This window comes from Ctenopharyngodon idella, chromosome 13 (genome assembly GCF_019924925.1).
Source record: "Ctenopharyngodon idella isolate HZGC_01 chromosome 13, HZGC01, whole genome shotgun sequence".
Classification (NCBI taxonomy): domain Eukaryota; kingdom Metazoa; phylum Chordata; class Actinopteri; order Cypriniformes; family Xenocyprididae; genus Ctenopharyngodon; species Ctenopharyngodon idella.
The window spans coordinates 22,182,775-22,197,774 of record NC_067232.1 but is presented as its reverse complement, the minus strand read 5'-3'; the positions used below and the strand labels follow the sequence as shown (position 1 = coordinate 22,197,774).

The window sequence follows — 15,000 nt, the reverse complement described above, 5'->3', positions numbered from 1 at the left end:
CATTTGACCTACTTAATATAAACCATAATGGATATCTATATTTTTACATATTCTAAAGGAAATATGCCCATGTAAAACACACCACTACTATGTTTTGGTGCTGTCAGGTCACAGGGAATGCAAAAACTGATCAAATGCATAATGTACCTTCAATGCAATGTAAGTAACTTTGGATAAGCATCTGCCAAGTGCATAAATCTAATTACAAGTGATGCAGTTAAACAACCACAGAATATTTCTAGAATTGCCAGATGTCATCGCTGCATCCAGGATGTTTGAACTTTACACTCGGATAAATATTACTTAAAGGAAGGACTCAGCAGCGCAGTAAACACAGACACTGTACAGCATGAATCTCATGTTTCAGGTCTGAATTTGAGGAACAGAGCCTCATAATATTACATACACTCTCTGATTAGTCTGAAAACCAAATATTTACCCGCTGTTTACATTTTCAATCCATAAGTGAGTCATTTTCAGTGTAGACACATCTGAAATGTTTCTCTCATTAGTGTGATGTATGGGCGGCATGTTTAAAGATTCATATAGAAACGTTGGAAAACGCTTGTGGACAGCGCAGGGTTACGAACGGCCACATCCTGCTGCTCTAGTGTAAATAAATAGATTTTCTGGGTTAGGCTAATATTAGAGCCGTATTTCACCAGCCCAGACTGGATTCTGCGCAACCATAAAAAGACATATATGGGCTCTTTAAAATGAGAGAGGATGTAAAAACAGTGTGTTTGATGGGAAAAGTCAGTTTTTTTCACAGTGAAGCTTGATTTCCCACCCTTACAAAGAAGTACTGTGATGTTACCCTGATGGTATCAGATATTTATTTACTTGAAGGCACTTTAATTTGAAGATTTAATGTAAAAATGTAGTTTTATTTTATTATATACACTATTCAAAATTTTTTTTTTTTTTTTTTAAAGAAGTCTCTTCTGCTCACCAAGACTGCATTTATTTGAACAAAAAATACAGTAAAAATGGTGAAATTTTATTACAATTTAAAACAGCTGTTTTCTAAGTAAATATATAGTAAACTGATCAAAGCTGTATTTTCAGCATCATTACTCCAGTCTTCAGTGTCACATGAAGACATTCTGATATGCTGATTTGGTGCTCGAGAAACATTTCTGATTATTATCAATGTTGAAAACAGTTGTGCTGATTCATATTTTTGTGGAAACCATGATACATTTTAGTTTTTCAATGATTCTTTAATGAATAGAAAGTTAAAAAGAACAGCATTTATTTGAAATAGAAATCATTTAAACATCATAAATGTCTTTATTGTCACTTTTGATCGATTTAATGCATCCTTGCTGAATAAAACAAAAACAAATCATCTTACTGACCCCAAACTTTTAAATAGTAGTGTATGTAGTTGAAGGTCCTTTAATTTGAAGATCTAATGTGAAACTTTTCTTTATATATTCAGTGTTTTATTCACTTCATTGTATAGTGCGGGATTGGGAAATGTATGCTAGATTTAAAGGGGACCTATAATGCCCCTTTCATAAGATCTAATATAAGTCTCTGGTGTCCCAGAATGTGTCTGTGAAGTTTCAGCTCAAAATACCCCACAGATCATTTAATAACAGCTTGTCAAATTTGCCCCTATTTGGGTGTGAGCAAAAACACACCGTTTTTGTGTGTGTCCCTTTAAATGCAAATGAGCTGCTGCTCCCGGCCCCCTTTCCAGAAGAGGGCGGAGCTTTAACAGCACACGCTTCGGTTGCTCAACAACAACAAAGCTGGAGAATCTCACGCAGCCAAAATAACGAAAGTTTTCAGCCTTACATTGTTCAAACCGGAGTCGACACTGATGGAGAGAATCAGGAAGAAGTTACAACTTTTAGACGTTTCTGAATGGTTAGTGGATAAATTTATGTAGTTGCTGTGGAGTTGATTCAACTCATCGACTAGCATGTGCCGTCATGTTAATCTTTTGTGCAAAACCCGTATGGACGCCTACTATACATAGCGTACCTGTTTGTCAAACAGAGTCATACACACCAGGCTAACGTTTATGATTGCTATCAAATGCTGTGAATGGTCTAATATTTTTTCCAAAATATCGCTCTGACAGAAACGCTCCTTTTTTATCAATCGAGCTTGTCAGGGTCAACTTCAGGCTATCCAAGCTAACGAGACTCTAAATAGTGTTCAGCGCTCGTCTGTGCAGCCAACGACAGAACAGTTAGCAGTTAACTTTTGCCATGGCGTTAGAATTGGTACACCGTTGTCGCTTGCGAAAACAAAATGGCGGCGCCGTGAGTGGAAACGTGCAGATTAAGGGGCGGTAATATTATAATAAGATCCCCTTCCTACGTCACTAGGGGAGTGAAATCTAAACGGCCCACTTTTTCACATGCTTGCAGAGAAAGACTTGCCAAAACAAAGTTACTGGGTTGTCCTTTTTCACGTTTTCTAGGTGGATAGATGCACAGAGGACCCGATTATAGCACTTAAACACAGAAAAAGTCAGATTTTCATGATATATCCCTTTTTAAGCACGTACGAGCATGAAGCATGATCGCATTCTTTTGCTAAACTCAGTAGCAAAATTATCCTTGAGGTGTTTAAACAAGCATTATGAATGTCAATCAATACTAATCATTATTGCATTTCTCAGGGTCATTAGTGACTTACCTTTATATCACACGCTTCTGTTTTCCATTATGACGGCGGTAGTGAGAGGATTGACTCAGTCGTTATGCAGTTCTTGGCGGGCGGCAGTGGAAAACATCACTCTATAAATCTGAGCCTGTAAATGTGAGCGGAGCGACGAGCAATACATACTTTTTCTTGGATAAGAACACTAATGTTGGGAGTAACTCTTGTGAGTTTTGCTTCATTGGTCATGTGGGATCAAGTGTCTTTCTAAAACAACATTGAATCTTTAAGAGCTTCCACCTAAATGCGATTGGGTTCGTGTTCATCGGCACATTCACACGCTGTAGATTATTCTCCATATGTCTGTGTACGTCAGAGGTTTCAGGTTTTGATGTGGAAAATGTGAATGTTTTGTTCTGTGTGGAAGTAAATAGTGAAGTAAATCATGTGATAAACACACATTATCTTTATTATCCTCTTTAAAATGTATTTAGCTTATGCTCTGAATTGTTTATCACTAGTTTTGGATATTATTTGACTTTAAATAGCCCGTTTTAATGGGGAAACGGACTTGTAGAAACTCTCCTGCGTAGAACATCTCATATGCTCGAGGCGCCAAATGTTCGATTCAGTAGTTTACTTTTCTTTTCAACTGGTTCTCATTATGTTGCATCTGTGAGTGATATACAGTAAATGTATTTATGTTGACTGATGTTTCAAACACATGAGCCAATGCTGTTAGCTGCAGCTGATGTTTAATGCATTTGCATGTGCATTTTGTTTGATTTCTGGTCATTGATAAACACTTAAGAGACATCTGGGTTCCAGAACTAAAGATGTGTCACATGACTCACCTCAATATTCCCCAATGCATTGAACTTCATGCAAAGCAAGCATACTGTTTCTCATAAATGAAATGAAGAATTTTATTCCACAAGGAGCATTATAATGTTCAAAAGTGACAGTAAAGACATTTATAATGTAACAAAAGATTTTTACTTCGAATAAATGCTGTTCTTTTGTACTTTATATTCATCAGAGAATCCTGAAAAAACATAAATAACCACAGAAATATTAACTGATAATAATCAGAAATGTTTCTTGAGCAGCAAATCATCATATTAGAATGATTTCTGAAGGATCATGTGACACTGAAGACTGGAGTAATGATGAGCTTTGATCACAGGAATAAATGACAGTTTACTATATATTTACATAGAAAACAGCTATAAATTGCAATAATACACCAATCAGGCATAACATTATGACCACCTTTCTAATCTTATGTTGGTCCACCTTTTGCTGCCAAAACAGCCCTGACCCGTCGAGGCATGGACTCCTCTAGACCCCTGAAGGTGTGCTGTGGTATCTGACACCAAGATGTTAGCAGCAGATCCTTTAAGTCCTGTAAGTTGCGAGGTGGAGCCTCCATGAATCGGACTTGTTTGTTCAGCAGATCCCACTCGATTGGATTGAGATCTGGGGAATTTGGAGGCCAAGTCAACACCTCAAACTCGTTGTTGTGCTCCTCAAACCATTCCTGAACCATTTTTGCTCCATGGTCCAGTTCTGATGCTCACGTGTCCACTGTTGGTTCTTTCGGCGGTGGACAGGGGTCAGCATGGGCACCCTGACTGGTCTGCAGCTCCATACGCAACAAACTGATGCACTGTGTATTCTGACACCTTTCTATCAGAACCAGCATTAACTTCTTGAGCATTTTGAGCTACAGTAGCTCGTCTGTTGGATCGGACCACACGGGCCAGCCTTCGCTCCCCACGTGCATCATTGAGCCTCGGCCGCCCATGACCGTGTCGCCGGTTCACCACTGTTCCTTCCTTGGAGCACTTTTGATAGATACTGACCACTGCAGACCGGGAACACCCCACAAGAGCTGCAGTTTCGGAGATGCTCTGACCCAGTCATCTAGCCATCACAATTTAGCTCTTGTCAAACTCGCTCAAATCCTTACGCTTGCCCATTTTTCCTGCTTCTAACACATCAACTTTGAGGACAAAATGTTCACTTGCTGCCTAATATATCCTACCTACTAACAGGAGCCGTGATGAAGAGATAATCAGTGTTATTCACTCATAATGTCATGCCTGATCAGTGTATTTCACAATATTGATGTTTTTACTGTTTTTTCAAACAAATAAATGCAGCCTTGGTGAGCAGAAGACCTCAAAAAAACTACAAAATACAAAACATCTTGTTTTTCATACAAAGAAACCATACAGAATCTGAATGACACGAGGGTGGGTAAACGATGACAGAATTTTCATTTATTGCTGATCTTTTCCTTTAATGTATTCCAGCATGATTTCTCGGTCAAAAAAAAAAGTCCCTTTCGAGGATGTTTTGCATTGCCGTGTTGCTCATGCCAAGAGATTCTGCCAGAAAGTGTAGCGTAGCGTCTAGTGTTCTCTGCCCTCTGGAGAACGCCAAGGTCAGTGATAACCAGAGGGCAATGGGGAAATAGCTGATGAATGCAGCTCAATCTAAAACACATTTCAGCCGATGCACATTCTCTGATTTTTGGGGCTGTCTTCTGCATCTAATTGATATGAGCCTGTGGGCTGGTTATGCAAATGGCAGATGAGAATGTGAACCCTTCACCCCAAGAGCTTCATGGAGACAATAGCAGCAGAGTTGAATTGCAAAAGGTTTTTTTTTTTTTTTTTTGGACTGTTTTCATGACCAGGGTGCAGCGCTGAACCCTCGGGCTCTTTTCTTTCAACCCAGGAACCCCACCTCATCCAGCTTCTCTATTTCTGTGCATTTTCTAGTTCTTATCCTCCTTGTTTTTAATGTGGGTGCGTCCATTAGTAACTTGAATGTGCGAGGCTTCCGGTGTCATTCGATTCCAGTTATTTTAGCTGTACAAAAATAGCTGCAACAATGGAGAATATGGGAAAAATAATAAACATTCAAGCATGAAAATCTGTTCTAGTAGAGCACAAAAACAAAACGGCATAATAGATCCTCTTTAATAAAATCCTGATGCTATTATGAGCAAATAAGTGCACATTATTCCAAAAAATATTGGTGGCTTATTTTCTGCTCTTCATGTGTGTCTCAGGGGATGTTCAGAGCTCTACCGCATTCCTATGGTGGAGTATAAGCTGGACAGTGAAGGAACGCCCTGCGAGTACAAGACGCCCTTCAAAAGAAACACCACCTGGCACCGTGTGCCCACCAGCGGCCAGCCTCTTCCTCGCGGATCCCCCACCCAGGGTCCCGATCGCATGCCGTGCCAGCAGATCCTCCAGACCGCCATCCCACGCAGCACCTCTTTCGACAGGAAGTTGCCAGATGGACCCAGGTATCAGCTTTTTGTGTCTTTCCTATTGAAATCTGAAGTCTGTGTGTCTCAGTTTGGTCTACTACACATACTCAAGCACATGTGATGCTCATCGCACTATATGAGGACAGGAACACATGATCTTCATCTAAAGAGCTGCTCTGAGAGTCACTAAACAAGCTTTTCACCATTTCATTTGAGAAAACTATCATCGTATATACACACAGAAACTCAAAGGTCTTCACTACAACCTGCCAAAATAAAAGTTGTGTTTAACTTGAAGAAATTGTGACATAAATATATTAATATTGTACATCTCAATATAGTAGTAGTAGTTATAATAATAATAATTGTTAAAACTTGATTTTTAAGGAATATTACACAATTTTTCTTCTAAGTTTTAAACTTAGAAGTAATTATCTTGTTTTTCAAAAAATAAAAGTATTGTTAAATTTGAATTTGATTACCATTTTATAAGATTATTTTGTTAATGTGTTATGTCTTTATTTTATTGGCACAGTTTTAATATAATAAATGGTAATAAATGATAATACGTTTGTATTAAATCTTTAATCCAGAAAAACTGAAACAGAAAAACAGAACATCTAACATTTTCTTGGGCCCTATTATTGTAAAAATTTAAATTAATTATTAAAGTTTTATGAATGCAATTGATTAGCTTTTTGATTATTAAAATGTAGTTAAACTATTTAAATAGAATCAAGAAAAATTAAAACAGAAAAACATGGAATTTGGGATAAATAAAACTGAATTTGGGATAAATAAAACTGATTTCATATGGCCCTAATCATCTTCCTGTGAATGAATCAGATTAATTTAGATTTCATAAGGCGAAAGTAGAGTGTTAAAATGCATGAAAAATACAGCAGGATGAAGGAAGTGTGACATGATAAAGAGTTTCACAACAGAAACGATTGTGTATTTTTGGTGTATTTTTCGATATTAAATTTGCAATATAATCCCCAGTTGCATTCTCAAGGTCTGATGGATTTTCCTTAATTTTCCTTTTTACATTTTATCATTAGTTCTTCTGATTTTAGGAATAAGGGATAATTGCTCCATAATGCAAAAAAAAAATTACTTCTTAATAAGTTTTCAATTACAGTAGTCTTTTTGCTTTGCTTTCCAGTTAAAATATTATAATTTGCTTGAGAAGTAACACTGCATAAGATGTTGAGACTTGTTTCCATTTAGATCGTGTTTTTAATATGAGTGTATTTTGTCTTACTGCACTGCCATAAACTAGTTAAAAACAAGTAAAACAAAATCTGCCAGTGCAGTAAGACAAAATACACTTACATTCAAGATGCAATCTTTGAAAACAAGTCTTAATATTGTATGCAGTATTGCTTTTTGAGTAAATTTATATCATTTTAAGATATTTATTAGATATTTTAACTGGGAAACGACAAAAAATACTCTTTTGCAGTGCATAAATATGTGTCTGCGGTCATGCCGTGTCGTGCAACATTGTCGTTTTCAGTGTGCACTATCATTTACTTGCTGCTGGAAAGTGTTGTGTTGCATTTCCAGTGTTCCTGGCATACTTACTGACCCAGAACATCATGAATTCAGGTTCCTGTATTTGGTATGCATGCGATATGCCTTTCAAATATTATAATGTGGTCATTTGTTCTTACTTGGAAGCCCCTCGTGGTGTTGATGACCTTTCCAGACTCTTCTGTGAGACCGCATGTGGAGAGAGCTGTGCGTCGCGTCAGTAACGCCACTGAACTGTGCTTCTTCTCTTATTGGTGATGCATTAATACTATCACTAAAAACACACTGGACAGTAATGTCCTAGCAACCACTTGAACATTGATATGGCAATGTTTGCACACTTTTTTCACAAAATATTTACCAGTGTTAAAGGACTTGGCATCTGTCACAGTGATGTGTTAAAATACAAGCATGCGTATTGTCCAGTGGCATTGTTTGTGCACAGAGTCACCGTGCCAGTTGTGCATTTTGGTCTGTGCATCGTTGCTTCAGACTGACGTCGGCCTGTTTGGGCAGGCGAGAGGTGAAATCACCTTCATTACGTTTCTTCACTTCACGTTCTGCGGCTGTTGAAGGCGTGTGCGACGTATGCATGGAGAATGAGACCACTGCTGATTCCCATTAAAGCTGACGGCCGGGAGGAAACAGAAAAGCATTGCAGGAGCGGGAATATCAGATGCTTGAGTTTTCATGACCGGTACTTTTGCGAGGTGGCCTATGATTGGATCACTGACGGTTCTTAGCGAGGCATCCATTAGTGGTGTTCGGAATAACATATTACCATTCTACTCGTGCTATTATTGTAGTATGCATCCATCAATAACGATCAGATTATCATGCTTTTAGATTTAAACCATGTTTTATGTTAAATATGTTATTGCATTTACCGTTTTATTTACTTAACATTCAGGCAAAATCTTGAAAATTTTTTCTTCTGTATGCATGGAAAACCAAAAATGCACATTTGCCCAAATGTCAAGTAAATAAAAGGTAAATTGCACTAAAATATTTAACTTAAAATGATTTAAATCGATTTTAAAGCATAATCTGACCATTATTGATGTCAGATTAAAGTGATTGATGTTTAATCACTGTGTGTTGCCTAATTATCCCAATTATCCATTAATTAATTAATTAAATTATATTATACATTTTTATTTAGTGTGGATTTAGGTTATTGAAAACAATTTAATTTAATATGAATTTATTAATAAAAAACATGTATTCATTTTTATAACAAATATAAATTAAACAATTTAATATTAATATTATTTAATACAATATTTTATATACTTCATTATATTATTATTTATATATTTCATATTATATATTATATTTCATCTTAAACAAAATGTGTTGTTCATCTGATTTAGGTTGATTTGGATTTTAGAAATTAAGTAAATTTGATTTAATATTGGTTTAGCTTATTTAATATAGTTAATTTATTATTAATGTATTAATATAATTTGTTCCTCAACATTGATGATAACATTATAGTAGAAAAAATAATGTTTAATTAAGCCGCTTATTTAAAATCCCCCTGTAGTCAATAATTTTATCCCTTAAATCTCATCTTTGATCTCCAAAATGACTTATTTAAACATTTTTTTTTTCCTGTGAAAAAGTTTCTTCATGCCTTAAAATAGCTTGAATGTAACTCTACACTCTTGCCTCATTAAGTATACGAGGATCTATGAATATGATAATTAGCCCCGCCTCCACTCACTCACCAGCTCAGAGATCCACTCGGTCAACTTACTGAGGTAAACGCTGCACAATGTTATCACTCTTTACAACATCAGAGAAATAACGGTAATTAATATGAATAGCCTTTGGATTCACCTCGTTATCAAACAGCTAATAATGTGTTGCTAATGTTACACAAACCATGTTCCCGGTCCAGCTGCCTTTCTCAGACCGGTAATACTTAATGATATGCTAAACCCCACCTCCACGTCAACATGATTGGTTACAAGGTAGTTTGTGACGTCAGAAACACCAGGGATTTCAAACCGCGTTTTTGAAACTGTCTTTAGATCGCTGCAGTTTTAAAGAGAAAATACTCAGCAATGCCGTTGACTTATGAATTTGCACATTGTTTGTCTTAAAGCACATTAAAAACACCACATAGATATATAAACAACATTAAAAACTTGATTTTCTTTAACACACATTCAGCGTTACTCTTGTGAACAGAGTGATCAGATCAGACAGATGTCAGGCTGATGTTGTCTTCTTGACTCTACAGGTTCTGTTTGTTCGTTCAGCTGAAATCTGTTGCTCACGCCATATTGAATTCCGCTGTAGTCGTACTCCTCTGTATCAGTATCAGTGCCTCAGCTGCTGTGAGAATGGAAACCCATCTGTTCTCTCTCTTTCTCACGCTATAGGACCGTACAAGATATGGAGAACCCTCAGATCTCGTCCTGCAGTAAAGGAGAGGCGTCTCAACACTACCGCAGCTCACCCAGTAACCAGTCGTCCTCCAGTGACCCCGGACCCTGCGGGAGCGCCAGCTGGAACCAGCAGCCCGGATACGACGGGTAACATGCAAACACAAACTCACAGATTCTGCTGGACATTAGGGATGCACCGATATGAAAATTTTGGCCGATAACCGATAATTCTTTATATTTGAAAGCCGATAACCGATATATAGGCCGATAAATCTAGATCAAAATTTTTATATAATTTTTGAGAGCCTGATTACAAAAACAAAAGTCTCATAATTAAAAGCCACGTCCCAAACACACAATTATAATGTTGTCATTATAATATTATGTAGCTTATATGACAGACTTGCGCTGCACATGTTGCACTTACTGTATTTTCCTTTTTGAAGTGATTTCAATCATATTTCAAGCAATTCATAACCATCATGGCGAACAGTGCACATCTGAAGTGTCTCAGCTGGAGAAATAATCCATTATTTATCAGCTTTAATATATCGGCTAAATTTTCTTATTGGGCCGATAACAATAACATTAAAAATTAAAATATATTGTCCGATACCGATATGGTGGCCTATATATATATATATACATATATATATATATATATATATATATAATATATATATATATATATATATATATAAAATGTTATTAATCATTTTTGTTTTTGTTTTGAGTATTAATGTAGTTTAATATATAATAATTTCATTATTATAAATAAATACATCAATTAATATAAGTATATTTATATTTTTATCAGTGTTATTTAAATATTTAGTTTGTATTAATTTAGTTTATTTATTACCGTTTAAGTTTTAGTCCAATTAATAATTCAATAAATATAAATGAATAAATCCACTGATAAATTATTTAAATAATATTTGTTATTTTATTATAAATATTATTTAGTATAGGTTTAGTTTATTTAAAATGATTTAATTTAATATTAATGTATTAATAAAAAAACTATTATCAAATATTATTTGTTGATATCAAACTATTTTTTTTCCATATGATTTATTTTATCTTACATAAAAAAAACAAATCAAAATACTGTTGATTTGGGTTTTAGAAATTAATTACATTTTATATTGTTTTTGTTTATTTAATATAGTTTAATTTATTATTAATGTATTAATATTAAAACATTTGTTCATGTCAGAATAAATATTATTTATTAATTTTAAACTTAAAATTTAATATCATTTAATATAATAAATAATATTAATTATATATATTTTATTTCATCTTATATAAAAACTGAAAACAATTTGTTGTTTATCTTATCATTCATCTGATATAGGTTGATTTGGGTTTTAGAAATGAATTGATAAGTAATGAGTGACCTGATTAATGTTCAGGAAACAGTATTTGTTAATTTATTAATTGTTACTCAAATTTTTAGTCAGCCATAAAGACGTTTAGACTTTAAGTCTTTAGCACAGCACATTTTTGGCTAATTTCACACGTCTCGTTCCCCTGAGAGGAAGTCAATAGTGTGTGAGATAATCGATCCATAATGAATCCAATCAAGCCTGCCATTTTTCAGTATCAGTATAAAGAAATGAGCTATTGCTATATGAATTTGGACGTGTCCTCATACGTAGTGACTTTAATCACAGCTGGAGGTGTTTCAATCTAACTGTACATCAGTGCACTGCAATGAAAGATGAATAGCCCCCCAAAAAAACAAAAACTTGGCTGATTGAAGTCATTTTCCTCCATTCCCAAAAGGGCTAATCTCCAGCCTTTTCCATCCACAGGTGTCAGTCTCCCGTGCTCCATGAGCGCTCTGCTGAAGCCCAGGGCATGCTGGGAGACGGGGAGATGCTGAGGGAGAGGGAGCCCACCCTCGAGAGAACTCGCTCTGCAGGTGTGATTCAAACACAGCCTCACTTTGTAGTTGTCCTTTATAAGACTGAAGGTCAGCTAGACATGAACTGCTGCACCTGAAAATATACTGGAAATTATACAGTTCCTTGTTTAAAACAAATAGTCTTCTGGGAAAACATAGGTTATTTTTAGGGTTGCACGATTAATTAAAACCAAATCGCTAGTGTTATGGTCATTATTAGCAGCCCTAGTTATTGTGGTCAATCTGGTTTTTAGAATATCATATCTGATTAGTTGCTGCTCCAAGGTCTAACAGCCCTACTGACGGTCTAAGATGGCCGCCTAACCGTCTAGACCAGTTTGCACCATCTAATGACCAGTCTGGACCAGCTAGAGATCATATTAGACCGTTTCTACGCTCTTATGTTCACTTTAATCAGATGTTCTGGGAATCTCAAAGCTTATCCGTTATTCTATCTTCACAGAGGCGAAATGGCACGTCCCTTCCACCAAGATCCTCAACTCTTTGAAGGAAAGAGGCAAGGATTCACCGAACAAGTTGACGCGGGTAAGAGTATTCCCATTGACACTCCGGTAGAGTAAAAGTGATGACTGTGATTTTGCCAAGAAGAGCAAGAAGGAACAGAAATTAAGATATTTTTGTTGAAATCCGATGGCTCAGTGAGGCCTGCATAGCCAGCAATGACATTTCCTCTCTCAAGATCCATTAATGTACTAAAAACATATTTAAATCAGTTCATGTGAGTACAGTGGTTCAATATTAATATTATAAAGCGAAAAGATTCATAACGCTCCGAAGCTTCATGAAGCAGTGTTTTGAAATCGGCCATCACTATATAAGTTGTTATTTTGTTTTTTTGGCGCACCAAAAATATTCTCATGGCTTTATAATATTAATATTGAACCACTGTACTCACATGAACTGATTTAAATATGTTTTTAGTACATTAATGGATCTTGAGAGAGGAAATGTCATTGCTGGCTATGGAGACCTCACTGAGCCATCGGATTTCAACAAAAATATCTTAATTTGTGTTCAAAGATGAACGAAGGTCTTACAGGTGTGGAACGGCATGAGGGTGAGTAATTAATGACATTATTTTCATTTTTGGGTGAACTAGCCCTTTAAAACAGCAGTTCCCAAGATTTTTAAGTCCGAGGACCTCTATTGTCTACAATAATATTCGAAGCCCTTCCTCATGTAGGCTAATAGATTTTCCTTTGGTATCTGCTGTAATGATGAAGTTTTATTTATTTATTTATTTGACTTTTTTTAATTTACTGAAACTAGGAGTGTCTGTAGGTAACTAAAATAATTATAATTAAAATTATATATAGGAAATTAAATAAGGTTTTTAAAAACATATTTCAGAAGAATCAGGGTTGTTATAGTTAATTAAAACTAAAACCATAAAAAAGATGTTTGTTACTTACGTTAACTGAAATCAAATAAAATATATAAAAAAAAAAAAAAAATATATATATATATATATATATATACATATACATATATACATATACATATATATATACATATACATATATATATATATATATATATATATAGTTTAACTTAATATACTACAATTAAAACTGAAATAAAAATTAAATACAAAATGGAAAATACAAAAATAAAAACTAATTGGAAATATGAAATAATAATTAATAATCTCAGAGATACTAAAGTTTCTACCCAATAAAATGTGATCATAATTAGAAAATATTATCATAATTATTGGCATAAATATATTTAAAAAAATGTTTTTTATAAAAATGCCAATGGCGTTTTAAGATTTTATTAAAGGGTAGGTAACACACAGTTCTGCCAGTCTCATGTTAATCTTGAGTACCTGTAGAGTCGAGCTGCACGATTCTGGATAAAATGAGAATCACGATTTTTTGGTTTCAAATAGAGATCACGATTCTCCCACGATTCTGAATATACAACCAAACAAAATAACATGTAATTTACTAGAGGTTCTGACAAAATATAAACTGCTGACTCTAATTGCTGGAAAATGTTTGAATGAATTATTTAAAAAATGGGTTTGAATGAATTCAATGACTCATTAATAAATACTTGTTTCATTGCTGGATGAATCAGTGTTTTTGAACGAATCTTTTGAATTAACAATTCAATGACAAATACATTTTTTAACAGTCAGTTGTCGCCACCTAGTGGAATTAGATGTAATTGATACAACCGTTATTTGACATGCCAAGTTCGTTTCAAATCGTAGTTTGCTCTATTTTGATCGCTATCGTAGACATCGGTTTTTAAATATTAACTTAAAACTTATATCTCAGTACTTCTGTGATAATGTGAATATTTGTAACACAGATTATAACTAAAGTGTGATTCAAAACAGCTCTCTCTGGCTCTGGCAGCACGAACACAGATTTGAACGTTCCGGTATGATTTTGTCCAAGGTTTAATAGATGCGGGAGAATCGTTGTCATTAATAAAGTAGGATCACGTGGAAGCTTGAATCAAGATTGTGATCTTTTTACGATTAATCATGCAGCTCTACTATAGAGTAGTATAGCATCCTTCATATCTCCAAAACGTCTTTAGTTTTATCATATTTATAAAAGTCAGATATGCTGTACAGAGTCTTTCCGAAAACAGCCGAGCTCCTGGAGGCGTGCAGTGTGAGCGGAGCTAAAGAGTGACGAGCACGCGCAGCTTTTGCGTAGCGAAGCTATTGATGGTCAGCTAAACAAATGTATTTAAACACACAATACACCATCACATTATCCCTGGATAACTTTTGATTCACTATACATTCCTGTTGTTTACACTTATGCGCCGATTGCCAACAAAACAGACATTTGAGGCAGTTTTACTCTCCACCTGCGGTTCCGACTCATGACCGGGATCATTACCGCTGTGACCGCTCCATCTTTCAGTTTCAAATGATCTGTAAATCCAGCGTAGAACTGGGCCTTGTTTATAAATACATAAGCGCCGATCCTGAGGGCTCGAGCAGCCACGAGATATTCTCCATTCATTTTAACCAATAAAAACGCGATTGCAATTATGTCGAGAGCGCATCAATGTAATGCGTGAGCACAAAACTCTCAGCTTAACGCTGGGTTCTTAAGCTTGATTTTGTAGTCTAAAAACAAAGTGACAAATCTTTCTCGAGCGAGACCTGTGCAGCGCTGCCGACGATTTCCGTAAACAGAACGAAGCGTGCTCTTCCGGGAGAAGTGCCCATATAAGGAATTCCGCCCTTTATTACG

General features: G+C 35.4%; 1 protein-coding gene across 1 annotated transcript in view; it reads left to right on the top strand.

Moving 5' to 3' along the window:
• Positions 1-15,000, top strand: part of LOC127525357 (signal-induced proliferation-associated 1-like protein 2) — a 212,317-nt gene that overhangs the window by 102,673 nt on the left and 94,644 nt on the right. Inside the window, exons 10-13 of the mRNA XM_051917853.1 lie at positions 5,705-5,947; positions 9,838-9,990; positions 11,664-11,773; positions 12,219-12,301. Of these exons, the coding sequence (XP_051773813.1) occupies positions 5,705-5,947; positions 9,838-9,990; positions 11,664-11,773; positions 12,219-12,301 (589 nt within the window). The remainder of the gene's footprint in view (positions 1-5,704; positions 5,948-9,837; positions 9,991-11,663; positions 11,774-12,218; positions 12,302-15,000) is intronic.